The 26,405-nt window shown below is 39.3% G+C and overlaps 1 protein-coding gene across 3 annotated transcripts; it reads right to left on the bottom strand.

Annotated features, from left to right (window-relative positions):
- Window positions 1-507: 507 nt before the first annotated feature.
- On the bottom strand, window positions 508-26,405 carry WDR47 (WD repeat domain 47). 3 transcript variants are annotated; one of them, XM_069022505.1, is made up of 16 exons: window positions 26,213-26,405; window positions 25,062-25,186; window positions 20,320-20,486; window positions 18,663-18,746; window positions 18,023-18,107; window positions 15,596-16,398; window positions 13,021-13,144; window positions 10,269-10,447; window positions 9,910-10,167; window positions 9,121-9,196; window positions 7,725-7,882; window positions 4,961-5,130; window positions 3,913-4,083; window positions 3,386-3,517; window positions 2,566-2,784; window positions 508-1,907 (listed from the first exon to the last, which is right to left on the bottom strand). In XM_069022505.1, the coding sequence occupies exons 2-16, from the start codon at window positions 25,176-25,178 to the stop codon at window positions 1,765-1,767; spliced, it is 2,886 nt and encodes a 961-aa protein (XP_068878606.1). In that variant the 5' UTR covers window positions 25,179-25,186; window positions 26,213-26,405; the 3' UTR covers window positions 508-1,764. The 3 variants fall into 3 exon arrangements, with proteins under 3 accessions (XP_068878606.1, XP_068878607.1, XP_068878608.1); XM_069022506.1 differs by lacking the exon at window positions 26,213-26,405 and adding an exon at window positions 25,819-25,837; XM_069022507.1 differs by lacking the exon at window positions 25,062-25,186.

Raw genomic sequence — 26,405 nt, 5'->3', positions numbered from 1 at the left:
CTGCGGGCCCGCGCACACAGCCGAGAGATGTACCTGCGCTAAATGCAAGCTCAAGCACAGGAGGCGGGGGGTAAAACCATGGATGTAAAACCAGATCCGCTCTGTAATGACACAACTTGAAATAAAATTAATGTCAGGAAATTACTATTTATATATAGATATACTAATTAACTAATTCATTTATATACTAATTTACATAATCTGCCAGCTTTGACCACAGAGAGACAACTAGAGAGACACTATTTTCCCCCAAAGTAGCTTTTCATATATATCATTGATCGTACATACATATTATTGTCTCTGTAACTAATAAAAAATAAACAAGATTTTCAGCTCTACACCACTGTATTATTACTTACTGCACTGCAAATTCCGATACTTGGAAGCAGTATCAAAGCTCTTAAGTATTTTATAGTTCTGGCATACTTAAATCATATGTCAAAGTAGTGTATCACAGTTGGATTGAGGAATTATAAACCAAGAATCCAAATCAACAGATGAAACAAGTGCAGGTGTTGGAGGTCTTTATTGAGATTATAGCACAGATACACTTCTATAGTTACCTTTCCACTTTTATACGATAGTTAAAAATGCTTGCTACAGTGCACATATAATTTAGTAACCAAGAGAATCCAAAACTTAACTGCAGTTCAAATAAATAAATAACCTAAAGTTTAAGGTTTATATTTTAAAAAGTAAAAGGAACTGTACAATATGAAAATATAACAATACATAAACATTAGAATCTAAAGTTTTGTAGAAATAAAACTGCAATTTCCCATAAACAGTGCAAGAAATAAAATTCAGATAAGCTTCTGAACTGGGAATTTAAACAATTCTTAAATTATCATGCAGACATAGCATTTTAAGCCATGCTGGTTTCTATTACAGCATTAATGGTATCCCTTTTACTTGAAAAATTGATAGCCATTACCATTAAGCTCACTGTGACAACTGCTGCCAATCCACTCTTTCCTACAGTACATTATACACAGAGGTATTCTGTTGCATTCAAAAAGTAAAATATTACACATTCCTACTGAAAAAAGTCAATATTTTACTTTTTCCCCTCCAACATGTTAGCTGGTTCAAAACAAAGTCATGTAGTAAAAACAGCAACATTTTTCCCAGGTTAGATGAAAAGAAAGAAAAAACCCCACTATATAATGGACCATAATCAAGAAGTGGTTACTACCTAGTCAACCTTTAAAGTTCAGATTTTCTTTTACTAAAAACATTGAAACTGTGGAGATGTTATAACGTTTGAGCTCTTGTTTAAAAGTGATGAATACAAGAAACCTGAAAAAACAGTGGAAGTAATTTTTCTTCTATGTGTGTGTGTGTGTGTGTAACTAGTTACATACAGACTTGATTAGAGTGTTCCTCAAGTTTCTATACAAAATTCTCATTGAGGCAAAGAACAAGGAATGCAATTAATACCAAACTGTAAACACATCATTCATGTTACTCTGAGTGCACATCAACAACAGAAGAGTTCTCCTCATAGACTTTGGCAACAAGACTACAATAGGTCACAGCAGCATGAGTTCAACATGGAAGACTGGAAGCACTGCAAAAGAATATACTAAAAACACCAAGACCTCCTAGAAACCAGAAAAATCAGTGACAAGTGCCCCTCCTCTTGATAAGACACTCTCCTGCTCAACTGCTGCTCTCTCAAAGCCTCATTATTATTACTTGTTTTGACAGTTCTGTAGTCTCGGGTCTCTGTGCTTTAGCTGCATAGTTGCCTTTGTTTGCACTCTAACCATTGTAGGTCCAAAGGGTTACAGTTCTGTCTGCAGAAGATGACAAGAAGGAAAGATCTTGCGTGTGCCATCTGCACTGAATAACTTTGTCCTTGTGCTCCCCTACCACCATCAGAGGAAGCTGCTTTGTCAGGTCCCCTGTGGAAGAGGAACAGAAGTCATAACTCATTTCATGAATCCATATCCCAGCCTTGGGTGGCAGGTCTTTTTTAACCAGTTTGCTTAAAGCCTACATCTGTATTTCACCTTATGAAGTGTACTTGACCCCCCTTTCTCTCTCTCACACAGAGCATAACAAAAGGCCCCAGTGTTTCAGTTTTTAGGCATTACTGGGCACAGTACAACTTAAAATTGCAGATCTCCAGCATTCTTACACAAGGTGATTAAAATTTAATAGTCCAAGAAAATCAAGTCAATTAGATATACCCAATATCTTCCCTCTTCTTTACTCATCCCAGTAAAAATGAGAATTACTATGCTTTTTTACAGTTTTTCTAAGGGTCAATTTTATGAACGTTGTCTGAAAGCAATGGCCATCTCACCAGGCAAGTGTTAATCAGTGGTTTTACTGTAATGAAACCCTCACCCCAAAACATGATTCAGTTCACAGCCTACGCTTTCAGCAACACAATAGCCAATTTCAAACAGACACAATCACAAATATACACGTCCAACTTTCAAAGCTCTACTATTTTTCCCCCTTTTAAAGTAAAACCAGATCCTTGAGCCGAGTTGGCAATTTCAACATTAAAAGCCCCAAATGGGAAGTTAACCTGTGACCCTTTGCCTGTGTTACCTTGCAGGTCTGTCACCTTGATCTTCATGTCATAGGAGCCGGTGAGCAGGTAGTGCGCGCCCGGGGAGAAGCGCACGGAGCGCACGTCGCTGGCGTGGGGGTGGTAGCTCTGCACCATGCGGCCCCCGCGGATGTCGTACAGCATGCAGCTCGAGTCCTCCTGGCCCGTGGCCAGCAGCCTGCCGCTGGGATCCACTGCCACTGAGGCTACAGCACTCCCTGCAGGGGACAGAAACCCAGCATTCACACGGTAGAGTTAACTGGTTTTGCAAATAGCCTTTTTTTTTTTTTTTTTTGAACACAAGAACATGCATTGTGAAAGAACACCAAAAGCTGGCCTCAAATTTAAGGTGAACATACCCAGCTTAGAATAAGAAAGTCTTTCTATTTCAGCACTAAAAACTATGAAGCCAGAGGTCACACACGAATCACAGCAAAGACACTATTTAAGCTGTATGAGAAAGTCTCTGTTCCATCACAGGAAAGAAAGTCACTCCTATGAAATAATGTGGAATACTGCAAGGAATTCACCCTGGTCCTAAAGTTTCAAGGACTTCAGTTAGGTTGTTGTACTTGAATATGCTTAAAAGTGTCTGTTTGAAAGCCATAAGGCAAAAAAACTACCCATCTTCTGAAAGGAAATAGTACTTTAGGAACAAACAAACCAACCCCAAAGGTATAGATATATCCTGACAGGTTCTTTAAGCCAAGCCTTTCTTCTGTGCCACAACCCCCACCCCCCATTCTCTCTGTATGACCTTAACTTCTTCAAAGTCTATTTTCATGCCAGAATGATCAGAAGCATGATAGCAAGTCTTGCCTGTTCCATGAAACGTTGTTCCCACAACACGAACACAGCTTGGCACTCTCAAATCCCAGAATCTTACAGTCTTGTCTTGGGATCCAGATGCAATCATCCAGCCACTCCATGTATAAAGTGCTAAAATATGTCCTGTGAACAAGAAGACTTCTTAATTTGATTAAGCATCATTAATCCAACACTAAAATATTACAGTTGGGATTAGCTTTTGCATTCAGAGACTTAACAATCCTGTGGAAAACTGGCAAGTTGCATGATCCATTGCCAGTGCATGGCAATACCCAGCTTTGTGCCTTCTCTGGAATGAGGTGTGCACTCTCTCCATCAGATTAGCAGCAAACATATTTAAGAACAAACACTGCTCAACTCCCCTCAAAATACCTCAAGAAATTGGGAGAGGAAAAAAAAGTCTTTCTAAAAAGAAAAACACAATTACTTTAAACCAAATCAAACCAAAACAACCCAACAACTTTATTAGAATTATAATATAGACTTAGAAAGTGTGAGAGAAGCCACACTGTACATACCAGTGTGACCACTTAGGGCATGCAGGCCTTGTCCTCGCTGACAATCTGTTGTGTAAATATTACAGTCCCCTGCTCCAGCACTTATTAAAATAGCACCACCACTTTCTGGGCCTTCCATAAAAGCAAGGTCTCTGATTGTCCCATCGTGCATGCTGAATTCCAAATCTGGTCCTAAAATAATTTCAAAATCAAGGAACAAAGTAAGGCATACTTTGTTTGTTAGTGCTGTGCTCTTTAGAGTGATAATGCAGAGTATTTTAGGCAAGGGTGAACGTGCCACCAAGTGCAAACATGGCTGTGCACTTTAGCACAGAACAGACTATTTCAGTTACTACAGTTCAAATACAATCTCTAAGAATCCTGGGTTTGAGTGTCGCTTGCACTTCCTACTTCCTAAAGCTTTGCAAAACATACACAGACCATCACCACTGCCAGCTGCAGCCAAGGTTTCTTACTGAGTACATTTATTTCTTTTTGTAAACTCTGGTGAACTCAAAAGGAGTTTTTTGCCAGGAGGAAAAGATTATTGAGAGCACTGAACCATGAAGGACAAAGCAGCCTAAGTTCAAAACAGAAAAGATAAGAGCCACATTCAGCGTATTGATTAGGAGGGCTGGGCATGGGAAGTCATATTTGCTGGGACAGAAACCTTTCTAAGATGGGTGAGAAGAGAGAGCTAGGCAAGAGAAAAGGGAACTAGGAGTGGAAATAAATTCTTAGTGACAACCAAGCTCTAGAAGTAGGTAAGAACATCTGGCTGTTTTACTGTAATGGGGAGGAATCTGCCAGGAGATAGCACAATACCAGAATCTTGCAAAATGAAACGAAAACACAGCCACCCAACCCAAACAAAACCTTAAAGGTAACTCCCAACCTCACAGTGATTCTTTGCTGGATAGAGACCACAGTGATGGTAGAAGGGAAAAGAGACTAAATTAAAATACTAGAATAAAAATAACAAAACATAATCAATGTAATTTGAATGGTTTTGACAAATATTGGACAGTAATTCAAAATAAATTATTTGAACTAAATATACACACAGTACCTGTTGCATTACAAGTTTCTGCATTAAAAGGCAGCACTTTCACATATTTATCATTAGAACCAGTAGCTAATAGCTGTCCACAGGGACTCCAGGCTACACAGTAGATTGATCCTTTATGATGCTTATTCCTCTTGAAGCGAACTACAGGCTGTTTAGGAGTATTATAAGCACTGGTAAAAGAAAAAAAAATAATATTTCCTTTTGTTTCTAAGGGAAACAAAGCATTCTAAAAGGAAAATACTCTTTTTCTGTTATCTTGGATTACATGAAATTCATATGACTACTTGCATTGAAACATATATATGCAATCAAAGACAAAAGACATCTCATTTTCTCAGTTTTTTCCCCATTTTCTCATTGTATCTGTGACTGAACGTGCAAAAAGAACTTACACAGCCCCTTCATCTCTAAATGGTTGATACAGATAAAATACAGTAATTACTAGCTATAGGACAACAAAACATTATCCCCAGAGTCCAAAACTGGTGTGATTTTTCTCTACATCCTTCATACTTCAACAACTTAATTTTATGGCCACTTTTGAATATGCACACGTTCAACTAAGCAACAGTAGGCCAAGCCTGTGCAAGAAAAACAGATTTACCACTCTATGTTAATACAAGAATCCTGGCAGCATCTGAATACACCATAGATTATTATTTATAAAACCATATCAGATTTAGACATGGCTGCAATAAAAGCAACAGTCCCAGTAATTTACATTTCCTCGATTTCAATCATCTACCTTCCTATAATGCTCTTTCTCTGCTCTCACAGCAGGGAGAAATCAAGTACTTAGGATAAAGTATTGCAGTATCGACCTCCATACCAGTCCAGTAACATCAACAGGAGAAATTCAACAAATTAAATTGGTATTGAAAAAATTCATAAACCTTACTATAAATACTTGAACAAAAGAGGCAGAGAGAAAAGGCAGAAGACAATCATCCAAGACTGTTGAAAAACTTTGGAGATTAACATGGCTTTAGTAAAGAATACTGAAGCAAATCTACATGGAAGCTAATTTTATTTGTTACCAGAGAGGAAATCCATGACAGATTAGCCTAAATCAGGATCATTCAACACACTACAGATTTTCCTAAATGGCCTAATACCTTATGTCACACTCTGAGTCTGGATTCACCACACGTTAAGAGCTGAGGATCACTGATTCTCTCAGGACAGGAGAACATCTACCCAGATCAGACACCACATGTTGCCAATCCACTGCATGGAAGCACTGTTATTATTTGAGCAACATTTGCAGAACTGTAACATGTATCTGTCACTGTTTAATCTTAAAGGTGTGCAAAAAACCCCCCACTACTATTATACCTTTAGAGAAAGGAAAAAAAACCAACTCCAAACCAACCTGTCCTGAATAGTTAATCAGTTTGAAGGACAACTAAAAAAAATAGTTAAACCCAACAGAGCTTCAAAGAACAGTTATTCCACAGCCACAGCTCTTTGAGAAGCACGTAATTCTGAATGCATGTCTAGACTCGTGTTGTTACAAGGATTAGAGTATCTTTAAGATAATGTAATCTCTCTGCTGACTTGTAAATCCCATGATGAAATATTTTAGGCAAACTGTAAGCATAGTTAAAACCAACAGTAAGTGGAAGAATTACAAGTTCAGAATTAAGGAAATCTTGGTATTCCTTTCATGTCCAGATGCACTACGCCTCCTGTCACATCAGATCGTGCACTGCAAGTAGAAACTAAGGCTGCAGTTGCCCTAACCTTTCCTAACAAGCAGAATAAGCAGCTGTGCAGGAGCCAGCAAGTTTTGCTGACCAGTCAAGAGGCTATTTGGGCTTCAAGCCCAGTAAGCTGGCTTGTATTAGGTAACAGAAATCAATTCCTTTTTCTGTTGTGTCATACACTGCTCATAAATATTTTGGATTTAAACTTCAAAGGCTACCTTACTGATGATATTTAAGGAGGAAAAGGAAAATCAGATTACTTTTTTAACATTTTGGAAGCACAAACATCAGTCCTAAAGTGGGAAGATGTCCCAGATAAAATCACTGCACACTTGTAGCTCCCTATGAAATGGTGAAGTTTTAGATGCTTGCACTTCTCCCTTCCTCCAAGAAAATAATATAAGTTGAGCAGAATTAAGGAGATTGTTATTGATGTGGCAATACTTATTTCCAGGTGTATTTTCCCTGTCCTGTTAAAAAGATAGGTGGAAAGAAAACTGAAAATACAGGTGCACAGTAAACCACAAATAGTGGTTTTTCTGTCAAGGAAGCTACCTAGAAAACAATGTTTAGAGTAAAAACAGGTCAACAGACATGCTGTGGCAAGTTTTGCTGTAAAAGTTCAAGAAGATACAACTTTCTCTACTGTTAAGTTTGTTCTCCTGCCAGAAACTGAATCTTGTGAAGCCCAGCTTGTGCTGGCTTGGCAACTGACACATGCTTTCTCCCACTCCTACAGCTGGAATATCAAAACCACAGGCCAACCAGTACACTCAGAAAAGCCCAACTGCTGAGACAAAAGATAACACTCTTATAAGGAAAGGTGTGGTCTTGTGGCAATACATCTTGCAAGTAATGAAAGAGCAAAGAAGTAGCCCACAAATATACAAATATGTCAGCACATCACCTTATTACTGTGCAGCAGTTCAGGATTCCAAGGAGAGCATTGCTCTATTTATGACAATAAAATAAAGGTATGAAATGTACAGGTATCAGTAGGTACAGGAGAAAGAAGTGCCATGACACAGAAAAAGAAATGATTATACTATCATTCTTACCTTGGGTCAATTACTTCTGGGTAGGCACAAACTCTCAAAGTTTTAGAGTTGGAGCCGACAGCATATAGACTCCCACTGGGATGAAAGGCTACAGCTCTGACAGCTTGTGTGTCTTCTAGAGTATTAATGCAAATAAATTGCTTTTTTGATTTGTCATCCTGTAAAAGGATAGCAGTCAAATTAGGTTCTTCTGTGTAAAACTGGACATTTAAAACTAGGTGTGACTGCTTTGTGGAATAATGTAAAGCTACTGTAGCCAAGTATTAACAAACAGCAGCACAGCAGGCTGGATTTCTCAGAGTACAGTTTTGTAAACAATGTCTACTCCAAGTCCAAGAATGCCATACTTGAAGCTCTTTTCTTCACCTGACTTTTACAGATAACACTAGATTAACATTTCTCATTCTCCCTCCAGACTTCCACCTGCTTTTGTTCAGAACAGCCCACCTCAGATGGGCAATACTAAAGCTTATTTGTGTGTAAGTACATGTGATCTGTGTGAAACTTGCAAGAGGAACAAAGATGCATTTTTAGTGAAAACAGTCCAAGTCAAACACAGTTTGTAAAGCAAATATAATATTAAACACAGAATCAGATTTTCACCCTGTATGTAACACAAAGTTGTCATTAAATTATGCTAAGCTTTATTACATCATCCTCCTTGTGACTTCTTGACCACCTTTCTAAGACTATGATTTTTATTTAGCCGATGCAGAAACTTTGGAATGTACTTATTGCAGTTATTTCCCTATTAACTATTTCCCTGGGTTTTCAGACCATACTGACTGGAGTCCAACACTCAAAGTTTCAGCCTGGAAAACACAAAACAATGGTTGTAAAAGACATCCCATCGGAACATCTGCTGTACAAGGAGAAGCTGAAAGAGCTGGTACCATTTGGCCTTGAGATCAGAAGGGCTTTTCAAGGTGTGCATGTGTTCATCTCACCAGTGTATATAAATATGTGACTGGGGGAGTAAAGAAGATGGAGCAGGACTCTTCTCAGTGGTACCCAGTGAAAGGACCAGAATCACTGAGCACCAAATAAAATAAATTCCACTTCAACTTTTTGGTGTTTTAAAAACACTGTGAGGGTGGTCAGACATGGGCTGAGGTAGCCCACAAAGGCTGGGGAACATCCTCCATCCTTGGAGAGACTCAAAACCCAGCTGGACCCAGCTCCAAGCAACCTGCTCTCATTGACCCTCTTTTGAGCAGAGGGTTTGGATTCAGTCTCCAGATGTCCCTTCCAATCTCAGTGGTTCTGTGATTGTAGGCACTGCAGCAACCAAAATTCATTCTAAGTATCTCTTAACAGTAAGAGGCTGTCACATACTCAGGCTTAAGTACTGAATCTTTTCATAACACACACAGTAAAAGACAACGAGAAAACTCACCTCATCGCCTCTTGTCCTAGATAAATTCCCCGAAGAGTCTTCTGACTGTGGCTGAGTGACAGCATGTTCTGATGCACTGTTTTGATTTGGTGAAGTGTTTAAAATCACAAGACAAAACAAGAGCAGGGACAGATTTTTTGGTAAGTATTTTTTTGACTAAAGTTACATCTTCAGTCATTCTCAGAACTGACTAATTTGTGGAAAGTGGTATACATGTCTGAATCATTACCCTTAAACTATTACTTTTACAGGGGGTAAAAGTTGCTTTTTGCAGCAACTCTAAGCACTGAACAAGTGAACACAAGTTAAAAATATTTTTCATTCCATAACATTTCATATTCTATATAGATACAACATATACACACAGAGGTGGAAGAATTACTGTTTCTTTCAGGTCAGCACTACTTTTAGTTAACAGAAGAAATTCAGTTCCCATTCTGCTCTGCTTCTCCCTTCATCTGGTTTGTATTTCATAAAAAAGCTTCCAGAAACTTAGTATAGCACAAAATAAACAAGACCTATACATATAGGATGGAATTAAAAGTCCAAAATTAAAAACAAGTATAAAATGTAAGCCATAACAAATAACCACTATTCCTCATGCATGCTGTCAAAAAAAAAAAAAGGACCTCATAATCTCTACATAAATATTTAGAAAACACTGATCATGAGCTAAATACCCCTAATTCAATGACTAATTAATTAGATAACTAAAGATAAATACCAACAGCTCTCCCACAGTGCTAGCAGAAGGATATATCCAGTCCTGAATGCTCTCCAGGAACTTACCTTTGATTCCCCTGTACAGGTGACTCTTCAGGAAAGGGTATCTGGTTAGCTGATCCACACTTTCGAGGAGTGCTTGTATTCAGATTTGGGCTATCAGTTGTTATCCTCTGGCTACCGTCTGAAGGTGCTGATGTGAAGTTACTTGCTGGATTGGTAGATGCAATCCCTTTGCTCCCATTACATTGCTGGCTAAGTGTTTGTACATCATTTCCAAGACTGTCCATACCCATATTTAATTCTCCTAGTTTCTGGATAGATCTAATAACAAATGACAAGTTAAAAAACCAAGCCATCAAACCAGGTTATTTTGACAAGTTACAGAGGGATATGGGTGGGTAGAAGAATGAAACTCCCCCAACCTGTTAAGAAACTGTTCAGTAAGGTTCTGTTGCTGGTCAGCTCCATCTTCTTGATTGACTCCTCCTTCTAACAACATCTGCTGATACAACTGTCGCTGCTGCTCTTTCTGCTCTAAGTGCTGCTGGTAACGTAGTCTTTGTCTGTAGTATTCCTGAAACTGCTCTGTGGAATCACGAAGCTAAAAAGAAATGAGAGCCCCAGATGGAGTTTAAATAGTTAATTGTGGTATTTAACCTAAATATTTACTTTCTGGTTCAGTATTTCAACACAGCATCAAAAAGCCAGGAGAGTCACCTCTGAAGAGTGATGGCTTAATTCTGCCTTAAAACCAGACACAATTAATGTATCAAAAGGAGAAAGCACTGCCAGCCTATGCTATTCACTGTTGAAGCAGTCCTACCATAATTCTGAAGGAGACTGCTCTTTCCTACAAAACTTCCAAAGTATTACTTAAGATCAAAAAAAAAAAAGTGATTGAAAATTTAAAATAAAAATCAGAAAACTATGTAAGTCATACTTTCATTAAAAATTCAGTATTTTCTGCCATGTTGACATCTCCCTGCCATCAGCCTGCAGACCCAATTTACCCCTCCCAGCAGCCAACTCTGCAGTGGTCTATCCAAGTGTTACATTATGCTTTTGAAATTGGTGCCCTGTTTTAACTTTAGAATTCCCTATTTTCTGGACCAAACAAACACTTTAAGTTCCTTTCTTATAGACTTTTCTCCTTCACATACTGTCTTTTAGCTTCCCACACTGCCAGCTGCCCAGGACTTGCTGTGTTCTGCATTCCCAAACCTCATTTTTCTTTCATGTTTCTGCTAACAGCTGAGAACAAGATAAAAATGAATAAACAGAAGACCAAAAGCACTTTAGTCCAAGGCCAGATTATCTACACTGAAGAAAAAAAACAAACTGCATACTGTCCTAATAGAAAAAACCAGAAAAGTACCAATAGAAAAAAAACAGTGAAAGTAAAAAAAAAATGTGTATGGGTTTTTTGCTTGTGTTCTGGAGTGACAGCTTTGTCATCTATGATTTTAAGTTCTATAAGGACATCCTCATAACTTTGCATTAGTTCAGACAATTCATGCATATTGTCTTTTTAACAGCCTTTGCATTTCTTCTAATTAACAATACTTGCATGATGATTTTTTGTTCTCTGACACAATAATGTTTTTTGATTTACAGTGGATTTCCTAGTGCTGTTGCATTTGCAAAATATTTACCACCTGAAGTTTCCCATGGTGAATACCTGCAATTCAGAAACTCCAAAGTTATTCTCAGAAGTCAAAAGCGTTTATTTTCTGTGTTTGAAATTCATGAACTATTCCCCAGTCCCTGGGTTATAATCCTAAGAAACAAGTATATTCTTTTCTATACTTCTTTCCATGACTGATACTTGTTTGTTACAATTTTATTCACTCTTCTGAGTTTTTTCGGATTCTGTGCCACTATTACCCAAACTAACATGCAAACCTAAAATATGTTGCCCAGAAGCTCTATTCTACAAACTCTGGCTTCTAAATCAGCTTCTACAGGAACACAGGCAAAATAAAGCTCTGAAAAGAGACTTAAATTAATTTCTTACTCGTATAGGTATACACATACACCACTATGATGTGGGAAACAAACCAAGGTGAAATTGCACCAGGTACTACATTCTTTTCCACTTGTGTATAGCAACCTGGCCAATATCTTCAACACAGCATCTCCTGCCCTCATTCTCTCCTACAAATTCTGCATCTATTTTTTCCCCTTTTTGAAGCCTGCCCTTAGCCTACCTAGCTAAGCTCCTCCTTCCCTTCCAACATGCATACAAAACACCACTGCAGCAGAGAAGGGACTCAAAGTCCAGGAGGGGAATGAAGTCCTCAAGTTTGGAGGACTTTGTTAATCCCACCATAGACCCCACTGTAGTCTAGAGTCAAGTATCCAGAGCCTACTAGAAAACAGCCCTGTCAAGGTTAGGCTGGTTTTCAGTCCCACATAGATGCCATAAGACAAGACAAAGTTTACTTAAGAAAATCGAACCTGAGTCTGCAAACAGAACAGACAGCACACACTCAATGCTATTCATCATTACCAAATTTAGAGATGGGTATTTAACTGTGGAAAAAAAATAGAAGAGGTAACTGTTCTCATTGTTTCCTTCTCAGCTATTATTTCACTTTCCCCATATTGCTGTTACAGAAAAAAAAAAAGAGAAAATAGATAGTCAAAGCACAGTCCTCAAAGATGAATCCAAAAAAGGTTATGCTATTGGATTCTGAATAGCAAAGATATATTTACGAGGGAATTACCCAATTTTAATTTCTCTATGTTCTAGACAAGAATTCATGTAAAGTGACCTATGAAACCTAGTGTTAGCACCAAAAATTACAAGCTACATGCCAGATTTCTCACTAAAAAATGAAGAGGATGCTTAAAGAACTGTTTAATCTAACATTGTTGGCTGGGGTTTTTTTTTCTTTTAAAGATATACAGAACAGTTTAGTTGGACTGCTGTGACAAGGCACTCTAAATCAGCTGCATTACAGACTCTAGTGACAGCAGACCTTTTTACAATGGGGAGACAAAAAAGTAGCAGCTTCTTATACAAGATGTAATATGGCATTTTTATTATAGTAAAAACAAGATTCAAAGCAAGCCATTGTCATGCATGAAGTTCTCCACACAAAGGCAAATCATTATGAAGTGATCAGACCCCAGCTCAAGGGGCCTCATTATTTTTAAACAAACAAGCACTACCTCATTTTTCTCTTGTTTGGCTGATCCCTGACTCTGTGCTGCATTGAGTGGTTCATTTTCTGGAGCTGAGCTCTGGCACGAAGTCTCACTGCCGATGGGATGCTGTGGCTCCACGGGAGTATCACTTCTCAGAGCAACATGGAAAAGAAGAGATGCTTAACTGAGAAAAATTAAGAGTAGAACATCAAGTGGAGGAGAAAGGTAACATTCTAGAGTAAGATCTGGTAACACAAGCATGCAAACTACTTAAGTCACACCAAACTGAAGACACTGCTTAGGAAAAAAATGCCATTTGCAGTGTGTTACACTAAACAAAATAAACTCCCTGACAAACACAGAGCACAGCCAGTTTCCAAAAAGCCTTACTACCATAGCATGCCCAAATTTCATGTTTTCTATCCCTACACTTGAACTCTATACCCTTTGACTACCAAGTTACTCAAAATCTCCCGTTTCAAAGCAGTTATGTACACAAAATGTATCTGATATACTGTGTGACTAAACTCTTCCCTAAGATATCAGTTTCATTACCACTATCAACATATAAATTTAAACTAATATCCATGGATGTTTAACATCCATCTGCTTGAACATTCCTTAAAGTGCAAGGTAGAAAAATGTTTATATTGCTTTTCTTGTATTTTAAGTATTTCTGCATGCCACTCTTTCCAAAATGGTTTGGCAATCAATCAATAAATCTGCAGAACACATTACAAGTCTTGGATGCCCATCTTCAGTTTTGTCAACTTAAAGTCTTTTTTCTCAGTGACTCAGAGCAAAGTTCTTTAAGAAGTTATTTTAAACTTTCTGGGTATCTCTGCACAGTAACAAAAGTAACTCAGCTGAGTAAAAGACAAATGCTTAATGAACTTATAGAAGAAATACAGTATTTCTGTCGTGTAAGAGGAAGCAAGGGCCAGATTTACATAAAGCTCAGTTTCCACCCTTGCAAATATTGGCATTCAGTCTGGACACTTGATCTGAAGGTGGATTTTCTTCTGAAAAATGTAACACCTTCTTGAAAACTAGGGGTCTGGCCCTATAGTTCTAATCCTGTAATTCTGACCCTCTAACCCCAACCTTCAAGAGATGTATTATGAATGAAAAAACATGTTACAAGCTATAAACTTGACATTAAAAGGCCTACATAAAGAACTGCAGCAATTAAACATCTTATTTAGCCCACACAATGATGTTATTTGTGCAGAATTAATCTAGTACTCCAATACTGAAAAGGGAAGAAAAAACCTCTCAAGAATCAGTTTTAACACTGGACCCTGGTCTACTCACACAAATAATAAGGTTCGATATAGATCAGTAAAATTAAAGGATTCACAATAAACTAGTATCTTCAGTAGTTACACTTTGTAAAAATGTAACCTCAGGGATACTTCCCTAAAACTTAAGCTATCTACAAAAACGCCAGTGGTGAAGAAGCTGGTAAAACCCAAGATTTTAATCAAACAGAACAGCTCCTTTCAAGGTAAGTGTTAAGATAAACATTAAAACACACGTTACTGTAAGTATTTCCATTATCACAGGTGAACTGACATCAGTTTGGTAGTGTTTGTTTCCTTTTTATTGAGTTTAATTACAGCTGCTCTTAACTGTAACACAACATATGGAACATTGCTCCAAGGCAAAACTAATAGAGACACCAGCTGTGGCCTGCATTGATCACCATAACCCCAAATGTCTTCTGCTGGCCACTGCACCCAAGTGCAGGGCTAGTTACCCACCTGGTTCTCTAAGAGCCAAAAAAGCTGGCAGCTGCTTTCTAGGGAAGTGTGACTATAACCATTCAAAAGGGACAGAACTGCTGATCAAAAGACAGGCCAGGCAGAAACATGATGCTAAACTCTCAAGTGATAAGTACCATTTCTCTGTCTTACCAGGACATTTCTCTCAGAAGCCAAGTTTGCAGTCTTTCATTAAAGAACTTATTCATAGCATAACCCAACTATCTCAAAGTCCGATACAAAAAACATAATACGTTCATTCAGCTGCCTTACTCATCTTTGCTTTGAAAAATACGACCAAAGTGTTTCAGCTGAGCTACTACTGTAACAATTTAAGCGATACAGGAATGCTACAACAACGGCATACTGTCATTTCCACCGACTTCACTGCTCACTGCAAATTGTTCAAGTATACTTAAGTAACTAATTTACAGCATCAGGACCAAAATTATTTATCGAGACTTGAGGGCAGAATGCAATGGAGAAAGGATATGGGAGTTACAGCATTTCACTGTGTCCATTTATTTATCTGGAATGGAAGAACACAGTAATACTGAACACAAGCCCTAGCTAGACCATATTACATACTCAGAGCGTATTTGTGCTCTGTGCTAGGAAACTTTAAGAAAGCCCAAATTGAATCCATCAGGCTCAACCCCAAATATCAAAATCTACTTAGATCATAAAATCATAAGGAAGAAAACACCTTCTGCACAGAGTTTTCATTACAACAGAATTTAAACAACCAAACTATGTTTCAGTGTTACAGTGCAGGTAAGAACACAGAAACAGTGCAACATAAGCTAAGGTAAAACCAGAGCTCTAGCTGCACTTACCGCTCCGGTGATTCTTCAAAAATGCTGTGACATTCAGTGGTCTCAAGCATGAGGCTTCTGCTGAGATTCTGTACTCCAGGGTAATGGAAATTAGCGAAGGAGTGTGACATGGGAGAAGTTTTGGTCCCGAGGTCTGTGACCCGCTTATCATGGTTTGTCAATCCACACGAGAGCCCATCTAAGGCAGGGTTTAAGGAGCGGGTCATGTAAGCATCTGCTGACTGAGGCCGCCGCATTGGGGATGATGGATAAGGAGAAAGTTTGCTGATAAGAGGTGTCAGAAGATCAGCATAGGCAGCTTTTGTAGGCTTGAGGAGTTTATCAACGTGAATATTAAGCATCTTTTGTTCAAAAGCACAAGAAAACACAGTAGCTGGCAGATTCTGCAGCCACGATAATAAGCTAAGGTCCAAGTCATCACAGCCATTACCACACAAGAGATCAATGCCCAGCAATACTTCACTTTCTGTGATTTCTTCTCCTGTTGCTTTGCTCTGACAGAATTCCACACAGCATTCATAGAGCAATCCCTTCATTACAAGCTGAAATAAGCGATTGTTACTAGCTTTGAAGCCAGCCTCGCTCAGTTTCCTATCTGCTGGAATAAACTCTGCCACCATGACACAGGCTTCTTCAAAGCAGTGAACCCGAGCAGTGCTGGGATTCCAGTCCTTGAATTCAGCGTGGTTGGTCAGGCGGGGCAGCGTTAGCAGCAAGCACAGTTTGCTGTAGTCTTCCTTAGAGGGACAATATTCCTCCAGCGCATGCAGGCACTGCACAGCCTCTCGCATGGTAAATTCCAGCTATGGAGACATTAATATCAACACAGCACTCTGTAGTACACGTTTCCACAAGAGAACACTTGAAGAGCAGGCAGCAACAGAATTTGTCTCCTATCATTCATTTATTACTATTACCTCTTATATTTGAATTTAAAAAGCATATAGAGTCTGAAATTGCTGATATAAGTGCAGTTACAAAAGAGGCAAATTCCTAGATTCTTTGACTTCCTAAAATCCCTCATCAAGTCCCATCTTTTACAGATTTATTGAATGTTTTCATGTCACTACAGGTTTGATGGGCTTAAAATTTTGAATCTGTAGCTGAGCAGCTCCAATTCTATTGTAGCACAAAAGGTTACTTCCATTCTCAAAGCCAGCTGACTTATTTTCCCCCTTTCTTTCTATAACCTATGCCAGTAGCTTTTCACAAAAGCCTTGTAGATTGCTCTAGATTAGCAGCTTTTATACTGAGATTTTCTGTTCTTCAATCAAAAATGTTAAAAAAGTTCAAAGAGTTCTCAGAAGATAAGACCTCCAAAAGAATAGAGAGCTTTATGACAAAGCCTGTTGATAGCTAAGAGCCAAGAACATGTTAAATGCACAAACCCTGACATTTTTAGTTACAAAGATTTAAAAACCAGTAAAAATCCCCACTTATCCTTGTTACCTAGATATTTCAATACAGCAGCCTTTGACCCACAACATGCCAACAAATTTGGTAACGTTTACAACAAAATAAGGAGCATTAATCTGATTTTTCTTCTCTACTGCTATCTAGTCACAGTATACAGATAGAGCAATCAAAGAACTAGTACACTTCCCACTTAAACTATAATTATGGACTTTTAACTTTCTCTACTCTGTCAAGAGAAAACCTTGAAATACAATGTCAGAGTAATGGGACAGAATTAAAATCAATTCAGTCTGGAAAACAAAATCACTTGTCTTAAACCTACTGTCATTCTTAATTTTTAATTTCATAACATTTTTGTCTTAGAAATTTGGTATTACTGTATCGTCAGCATAAATGAAAAACTGTAACTAATTTCACAATCTGCACACCTTCTTTGCCAGTTTGAGTTACTGTCTCTTTCCATATCAAAAACTTAAGTCCACAACCCCTGCTGTTTGCACATTTAACTGAAAGAGTCCTTTGTGAACACATCTGCTCCCTCAAAAAGAACAATTCTGACCTTTCTCCTCAAAACCAATAGAAATTAAATGTAAGATTCATTCAAACTTTCATCTGGCCCAAATTACCACAATAAATTTCTGTGATTCTGAAGCCTGCTTCAGAATATTTCTGGGGGAAAAAAAAAAAGTAATGAAAAAAAAGAAGAGCCCTGTACTTTAGCACAATGGCCTAAAGTAAATCTGAGGGTTGGGACCACAGACACAGCATATGGTCACTGATCTATCTGCAAAGTTTCAAGCAACCCTTTTATGTACAACTGTATTTGAGATCAGGGAGCCACACTCATTTCCAAAGAATAATGATTACTTTTTCCAGTGTTTAGGAAACCATTTGGTAATAGCTAAAATTTGTGTATTTAATGCTGGAAGCTTCTGCTCTGCCTTTAAGCAGACTAATCTCAAGAGATTTTCTGACAACAAAAAAAATTCCCAAACCAGAGGCAATTCTTACATGCTGAGGCTCATCTTCTGCTGACATCGCATTGTTTACACATAAGGCTTCCAAGAACTTCTGCTTCATTATAATGTAACGAAATCTGCAGGTGAGAAGAGAAATACTGTACATCTTGCTCCAGTAGTTAAACTATTCTAGAGACAAGAAGGCTATTTTACATCAAACTTGTGAGTTAGGCATAGCTATTGCCATGACAAGGAACTCTGATAAGAAATTGTAACAAATCGGTAACCACAATTTTTTTTTTTTTAGAAGAGGATATATTTTTCTCCATAATTGCTTTCAGAAATATGCTATGACAAATATCAGAAGGCTAATTAGAAAAAACTAAGTATAGAAATCATATTATTTCTTGAATAGAAGTATGACAGAGCAGTCATCTATTAAAAGGTTGTACAACATGCATCATATTCCTAAAGTGTACAGCACATGACAGCTCATTACAGACTGTGTGCACGTATTTTAAGTACAAGTTTAAAAGCACACACACTCTTCAGGAACAGCACACAGACTAGAAAAAAGCCACCAAAAACTAAGGTGAAAAACTCAGAACTACTATTTTTATAGACAATACTTAGAAATCCACGTATTTTCCATAACTCAAAAAACCTGAACTCTGACATACATTCTATTTTACCTTTTCTTGTCAAACTTTTCCATACATTCAAGAGGCTGAATAAATTGAAGAACCTCATCCCACTGGCCATCAAGAATCAACTGCCTAGTAAAAGAAAGGATCATTCCTTGAGTGTCACCAGACAAGAACATCCCTTTCCTAAGTAAGCAGCTCATTTAAATACAAAACAATAACTTAAATACACAACAGGTGATGAATCTGCTTTGAAAAGTCAGTGTTTTGCACAGATGCCAAGATGATTGTCTAGTAAGACTAACAGAGCAAAATCCAAGTCTGTTCTCAATATTTTGAAAAAGGAAGGACATATACTAGAAGGACAAATATTAAGTACTTTTAAAGGCACATCAAAAAAGACAAAATGGTCCTGTGTCCCCTGCTTTGCCTGTCATTCTTCTTTAAAGAAAAAAAAAATCTTACTTGAAGACTTTGATAAAGGTACCATTTCAATTAATACATCCCAATTAATGAAAGAGAACTCAAAAACAAGTTAATTTTAACTGTATAAATAGTGTGAGGCTATTTTATGAAAAGGCTGGGAAAACACAGAACTCCCATATCAAGCTTGGCAGGAAGGGTGCCAGTACAGGAGCTCCAGCCCCACGATCTGTGGGCTGGACTGCACAGATAGAGCAGTTCAATTTCTTCATGCACACACAGAGCTCTCTAAAAAAGGTCCAGGCCTACAAGGCAAGGATGAGTTTCTCCAACTAAGCTAACAATGAAACAAAAAAAATTTGGATTAATAACTTGAATCCTTCTGCACTTCTTTTGTTTCATTTTAGTCCAATATACATGACTTTAATGAAAAGGGAAGCCAGGTGAGATATTTGTTCAGTGATAAAATGTACTTTTCAGTGTTTTAAGAACAGCTGGATAAATTACTTTCTCATTCTTCAATATTATTAAGTACCTTTGGCATGAACAGAAAACATCAATGCTGAAAAACTAGTGCGGATCTACACTGATTATTTTTAATAATATTGAGGGCAATATCCTGAATGGTAAATTGTACCAACCCTCATGCCTTGATGATAATAGATACTCTTTTTGTTAAATTTAAGATAAATCTAAGTATTATTTTGACATGCACTTAATTTTTTGGGGGGAAAGCTCTGGAAATCACTTGTCCTTGATCTTAGCACTAAAATACTGTGAAAACATTTTAGAAGTCAATCAACTACACCTTCAGGGCCGAGTGACTGGTAAGCAGATTATGACACATCACAGATGCCAACAGGTCTTGGCTTTCCCATCCTATTCATGCCTATGGTTTTCCCCCAACTTAGTTTGCACTGACACTGGCGTTTGTTAAGGCTTCTTCCCACTTGAATTCTGGCACTTGGTGTGCCAGAAAAATAACAAAGTTAAAATGAACAAGCAAACAAAAAAAATCTATGCCAATGTATGCTGCTGCTGCCTGGTCAGTGACTCTGATTGGCTCCCAGAAGGATGTCAGTGCCTGTAGGGCTGGGACACACTGTAGGGCTGGGACACACTGTAGGGCTGGGACACAGAACAGGACCAAGAAAAAGCAGAATAAGATGAGTTAACAAGTTAAGATCTCCTGTTCAGTGGCACGGGGCTGCTGACTGAATCACAGTCCAACTCCTGTGTTTTCATACACGTGGTATTTAAGCACCAGAAAAAGAAGTCCTACCTTAGAAAGAGCATGTCATCTGAAAACAAGCCATTAATGACGCCGCTTTCCTTCTCAAGTGCCAGCATACTGATGTGAAGCTTCCTTGAGTTCAGGAAATCTAGTATTAGCTTAATTATTTCAGCTTCTTTAACATTCACTGTTTCTTCAGCCGTCATGATGGCAGCCTAAATGGAAAGAAAGAATTTTAGCTCTGATCAATACCTTATTTTCTGCTTGGTTAGCAAATGTTGGCTACCAACAAAAATAAAAATGCAGATTTATAGGACTGAACATAGTGGCATTACAAAAATTAAACAAGATTAAGTAATTTATTTTGAGGTTGACTATGAAGCCATAATTAAGATTTACCAATGCATCTGCAATTTTTCCATTTCTGTCCTATGCATAAATAGGGGGCTAGATAAACAAATCTACCGAGAAATCAATCCTCTAGCAGTGTGAAAATATTGTGATTACTAAGCCTGCAATATGGAAAATTTTCCTCTCTGAAATGCAAACAGTGAAGTTCAAAGAGCAGAAGAGTCACTTACTATGTCATTATGTAGAGCTCTCACATGTGAACTTAAATATTTCTAACAAATATAAAAAGCGCAGCACACTAAAAATGCCATCTCTCCTTACCTTAGCTTTGAAGTAGCAGATGACAGCTAAGCCAGGGGTTTCCATTCTGCCTTCCTAAGGATGTCTACTTCTGCCTATTCCCCTCACGAAGGATCTAAAGCTGCCAGCTCAAGGCGGCCTGAGACAGCGCCTGCTGACTGCCAGACTCCCATGCACTCATTTGCCTCCAGCTGCCTGTTCCGGGCCCTTCCTCAGCACTCCTCACTTCCGTCACTGCAGGAGCTTTTCCATTGGCTCATGTTGTTGGATCAGTGTTCTAATGAGCTGTCCAGCCAGCAGAAAGGAGAAGTGGGCAGATGTAGCTTGGGCCCAGGTGGCCAGCAGGCTGCTTGTTTAAAGCTCCCACAGATACAAGGTCCAAGCTCCTTTGCAAATCAATTCCTCTGAGGATATGAGAATTGGAGAATGTACTCCTCCTAGGGAACCTAAATTAAATTTTTCTTTTGGCTAAGTCTTGCCTGGTTCCTTAACTATGACTTAAAGTAGAAGCTGTTCAACTTTCTTTTTTCAAATGGTAGAAAGACTTTACAAGTCTTTTTACAAGCTGATCTGCTGAAAAAGAACTGGGGATGAGGGGAGAAACCTGCTAACACAGCCAAGCTACACAGCATTGCCTTATCAGGAGCTCTAAAAAAACCCCAAAAAATCACCAAACCAATCCCCCCACACCTAGAAGCACTCCTGCAGGCTACAAGAATACAATTTAACAGCAGGAAAATTTCAGTTTAATCCCATGTTACTACTGCAAAAAGGGCCAGTGCCTCTTCTCACCTCTGGACTCAGCCACTCATCCCAGCCGGCTCCCAGCCCCACAGATGGGCTGTGTGCTGAGCCAGACCACTCCTCTGAGCAAGGTGCAACTCAGGCATTTACTCACTCCATGGGCACAAGGGCACTAATGCTGACACAAAAAACAGAGCTTTGCTTTCTGGCAGTAGCAAAGTCTTAACCTGACTTCAGTGCACTCTCATCATCAGTTTAATACCAGAGAAGAAACCAGTACCAGAGATGAACCCTCAGCAGAAGGCAATAGAACAAGGAGAGACACTGGAGCACAGTGATCTGAAAATTGAATAAAGGGAGGGGAGATGACCACACAGAGCAAGACATCCACAGCAGGAGGTTGTAGTTCCCAGTGTCTTATAATTCAAAAGGGGACATGAAAATTGTTTGGAATTCCCTCATGAAATCATTCACTTACGCAGATCCAGCAACTGAAAGACAACTGGCTGTGGGCAACCCATCTCCCAAGACAACTTGAAAACGTGATAGGGCCTTCAGGTATCTCATCCTTGGAAAACTGGAGTTAACAAACTATCTACCTCCTACTAGGGAAAGATGCACAGAATCTGAGTAAGTTTGAATAAACCAAATAAAACACTCAGACTATTAACAAGAAATTAGTTATTTACCAGAGGGGAAAGGAAGAGACAATTACTCCAGTAAAACTTTTCACTGATCTCGCCATAAACCAATGCTAGTGAACTTGAAGGGATACAAAAACTTAGGCCCTAATAACACAGGTTTTTGCACTATTGTCTAAACCCCCAAATTTTCCATCTTCCTCCCATCTGTATGCCAATTTTTTCCACGTAAGTTTTTGCCAGAACATTTGACTAGCAAAGCATTCGATTATAGTAGCACAGTTTATTTTGGAACAACAGAGACCTAGTTGTGCCAGATGAAATGGCCTAACTCCTTAAAATGGCTGGGTCTAATTCTCATTTTAGTCACAGAAGACTCCAATTACCAAGTATTTTGATGGGTTTCATGAAAGACACGCCCAAGACCATAAGCACATCCCTCAGCTAGTAAAGTCAAAAGAAAAAATTAAAACTCTGGCTTGCAGAAAGCTTTGCTGCAAGAAAGACAGATACACAGATCCACAAATCAAAACCTAGAATTTGTAGAAATATGCTTTTTCCTTATGTTTTAGCCCTGTTTCAACTTTCCCTTTTGGCAAATGGATACGGATTTTTGGTCCCAGAGAAAAAATTCAACCCTACCCTCATACACTGAATAGGAAAAAAAAAAAAATCAACACAGATTTAACCAGCAGTTTAGTATTAACATCTTAATTCATCAGAACCTCATCTAAAGCATTTGCACTTCTCTTTTATAATGCTTTATGACACTGGTGGTTTTTATATAAACTAATTAACCTCCTTCTCAAAAGACAAAGTAAGGCTTAGGCAAAGCTATACTGAGACTCCCCATCAGAAAACTACTAGAAAAAAAAAATCAAACTAAGAATTCCTTTGAAGAAAGGAACACCAAGTCCAGCTTTCTTTTAAACTGGCTCTACTAGACACAGGTGTAAACAGGAAGCCACCCTACATCACTTCAAAGCTTGGCTTAATTATTTATATATTATACTGATGACAAAATGAGCATATTATTCATTACTTTGCTTCATAGTACATCTACATTAAGTAAAATGCAGCATCTGTGAGCTGTCTTCCATTCTCCATTGTAGTTTTTTTAAAATAACAGGTTTGTCCTGAACATAAAGCCTCCAACAATTTGAGCACTTAACTTCATTTACTTAATTTTCATAGATCAGGGTAAAGAATGGTTGCACCCTCCATATTTGATATAGGACTAGTAACAGCACCTTTGGGGTACAGTAAAGGAAAATGTATCACAACATCCAAACTTAGTTTGGATACTGAACTTCTGAAAAAGAGTTGAAGTGCACTGATAAGCTCATCCATTAACAGTACTATGATAATATTTAGTGTGCATTCCCTGCCAGTGCAACACAAACGGCTAGAAAAGAACAGCAAACCTACTAGAGAAGATTTTCATGTAATTGATGGTTTTTACTCTGATGAGCTCAGACTTCTCTTACAAGCATTATGCTGTCAAATAACAAGAAGCATTTTATCATGAAATTATAAATATACATAGGCTTTCACATCACCCTCTATGAAATCTATGAGGTTTTCTGACATTCAGTGGTATGTCAATACGTGCATAAATAAAAAATATAATAATTAAAAAGCAAAGAACAGCAGGGAAACTCAAGATTAGAGCTCAAGCTGCATCTTTGGCCCACCACACTATTGCTTTCTGCTGGCACATATGGCACGTAACGTCACAATCTGATCAGCTCAAGCTCTAATACTCAAGAATGATTCAAGCACTAGCTTGAGGTATAAATGAAAGCAAACGAGAATTAGAGCTTAATATTTCAGGTGCCTTGTATCAATCACATTTCTGATGCAACCTTTTTATCTTGCCCAGTCTTTTCAGAATGTCACTTCTCCACACCTTCCTCCTCCTGTCCACTCCCTTTTATCTTCTGCTAGTTCTGTACTTAAATTTGTTTTTCTACATCAAAAAAACAAAAGAACTTCTTGACACAAACGGGACACATGTTTTCTCTTTAACTTCAGTGGGTAAGATGTTTAAACAACCTCTTTGGAACATTATATCTAACGCTAAACCTTCCAGTGAGAGGCTTCACCCTTGTTCTGTTCTTACTCATGTTCTAAGAGCATGCCAACAGCAGGAATCCTCGCATGGTGTTAGAAGCATAAGAAAATAACTCCTTAAAAAATTAAAACAGATTTATATTCACTTATGCATATAAATATACTATTTCAGGAAAATGTTTATAAACTAGAAGTATCTAAAGATAGCACTAAACAGTCTCTAAGCTACCTTTCTTAGAAGAAATTTAAAATGTGTATGCATGCACATGATAGAAATTAAAAGTAATGTTTAATACTGAAAAACAAATTGTGAAAGTCTACAATAAGCATTATTCATATATTATTTATCAACTGAAACAGATCATTTGCCAATAGCATAGAATACACATTTGGAAAACCTGGCAAGGAATATAAAGTCTCCAACTATCCTGAAATAGAAGAAAAAAAAATTATAGCTCAAATCTTAAATGTCATGCTGTGAGAGCAGTGACACATTTAAAGGGACACACAATGCCAAATTAGGAGTCTTGGTTCACTGACAGCTGCGATGCGGACCCACAGCCTCAGCATCCTGGGGAGCTGTCACAGAAAACCTCAATGTGAACAAGTCATACATATTTAAAAAGCTGGCTATTTTGCATTAAGCTATTTGACCTTTCAATCCACCCCACAGTCACTTACATTTGACTCTTGTGCCTTCCCAGAGGCCACTCCAGAGTTCTGGCTACACAGAGCCCACAGGGCACTCGGGGCCTGGTCAGTCCCTAGTGGCTCCATTTCTGAAGTGCCCTCAATCATCAGTTATTCTGTATCAAAAGAATTTACAAAAAAAAAAAAAATACTATAGGCCAAATTTTTTTCACAACTCATTCCCACAGCAGTCACTGGAGCTCACTGACACCCATTTTACCCTAAGAAATCACACAACTCATTATCTCAAATGAAATGCATTGAGTGTATTAAGGCCTTAATAGAAAACCTTCACTAAACTTTGCACAGCTGAACTCTCAGACCATTTCTACTCCAATACACAGCAAATCGGTGTCCTCTTACACACCAGCCTTTCCTGCCTCACACAGATTTTTCACTGGCTTGCCATCTAGTAATCCATTTTGTTCCCCTGCTTAGATCAGCTGTTGCTCTACAGCCACCCCGGTAATCCTTGTCTCACCACGCTTGGGAGGTGACCGCAGAGCTCTCAGCATTCACCAGTCCCTGTTACAACACGCACACGCCTTGCCCAGCGCATTCCGCACCGAGAATGACAAAAAGGTGACATTAAATTATGCAATACTTCACATCACAGTGAAAACAGAAGGCAGAAAATAAGAAAAGCCAAACAACTTCCAACGACTAGAAATTAAAGCAATTTGACTGTAATTCCCCATATTGTTTCAATTTTTTTTCCTCTGCACACGCGATTCCATACGAAATCCACCTCCGCCGGGTTCACAGCAGCCGCCCCGGTTAACTGCGCCGCGCCGAGCCCGCATCAGCATTTCGGGAACGTGAGCTCAGCACCAGCGGCGGGCAGGGCCGCACGGCCCCGGCGCGGCTCCCGGGGGGCGGCCCCGGGTACAGAGCGCTCCCCCGGCCCCCACCGCGCCGGGCACCGCGCCCGGGCTGCCCCGACCGGGCCACAACAAAGGGGCGGCGGTGCTCGGGCGTCGCCGGCAGCCGGGGCGATGCGCCCCCCGCGGGCGCAGCCACGAACGGGCCCAGGGGCTGACGAGGACGCCGGGCAGCACCCACCCTGCGCTGCGGCGGCCGCAGCCCCCGCCCGCATCCCCCCCGGGCCACGCCGGCCCCCGCCCTCCGTCCCGCCCGCTCACCTGCGGGGCCCCGCGGCCCGTGCGCGCCGGCACCGGCGGGGCGGGAGGGGAAGATGGCGGCGGGCCCGGCTGTGCGGCGGGCGGGCCCGGCCCGGTGCCGCGGTCTGTCTCGTGCCGCTGTCGCTCCACTCGCGGCTGCCCGCCCGCTCCACTGCCCGCCCGGCGGCGCCCCGGGGCCCTCCCGGCGCCGCTG

The sequence above is a fragment of the Aphelocoma coerulescens genome, chromosome 8 (genome assembly GCF_041296385.1).
Source record: "Aphelocoma coerulescens isolate FSJ_1873_10779 chromosome 8, UR_Acoe_1.0, whole genome shotgun sequence".
NCBI classification, from domain to species: Eukaryota; Metazoa; Chordata; class Aves; order Passeriformes; family Corvidae; genus Aphelocoma; species Aphelocoma coerulescens.
Note: the sequence above shows the minus strand (reverse complement) of the source record. Positions and strands in the feature narration are given on the sequence as shown.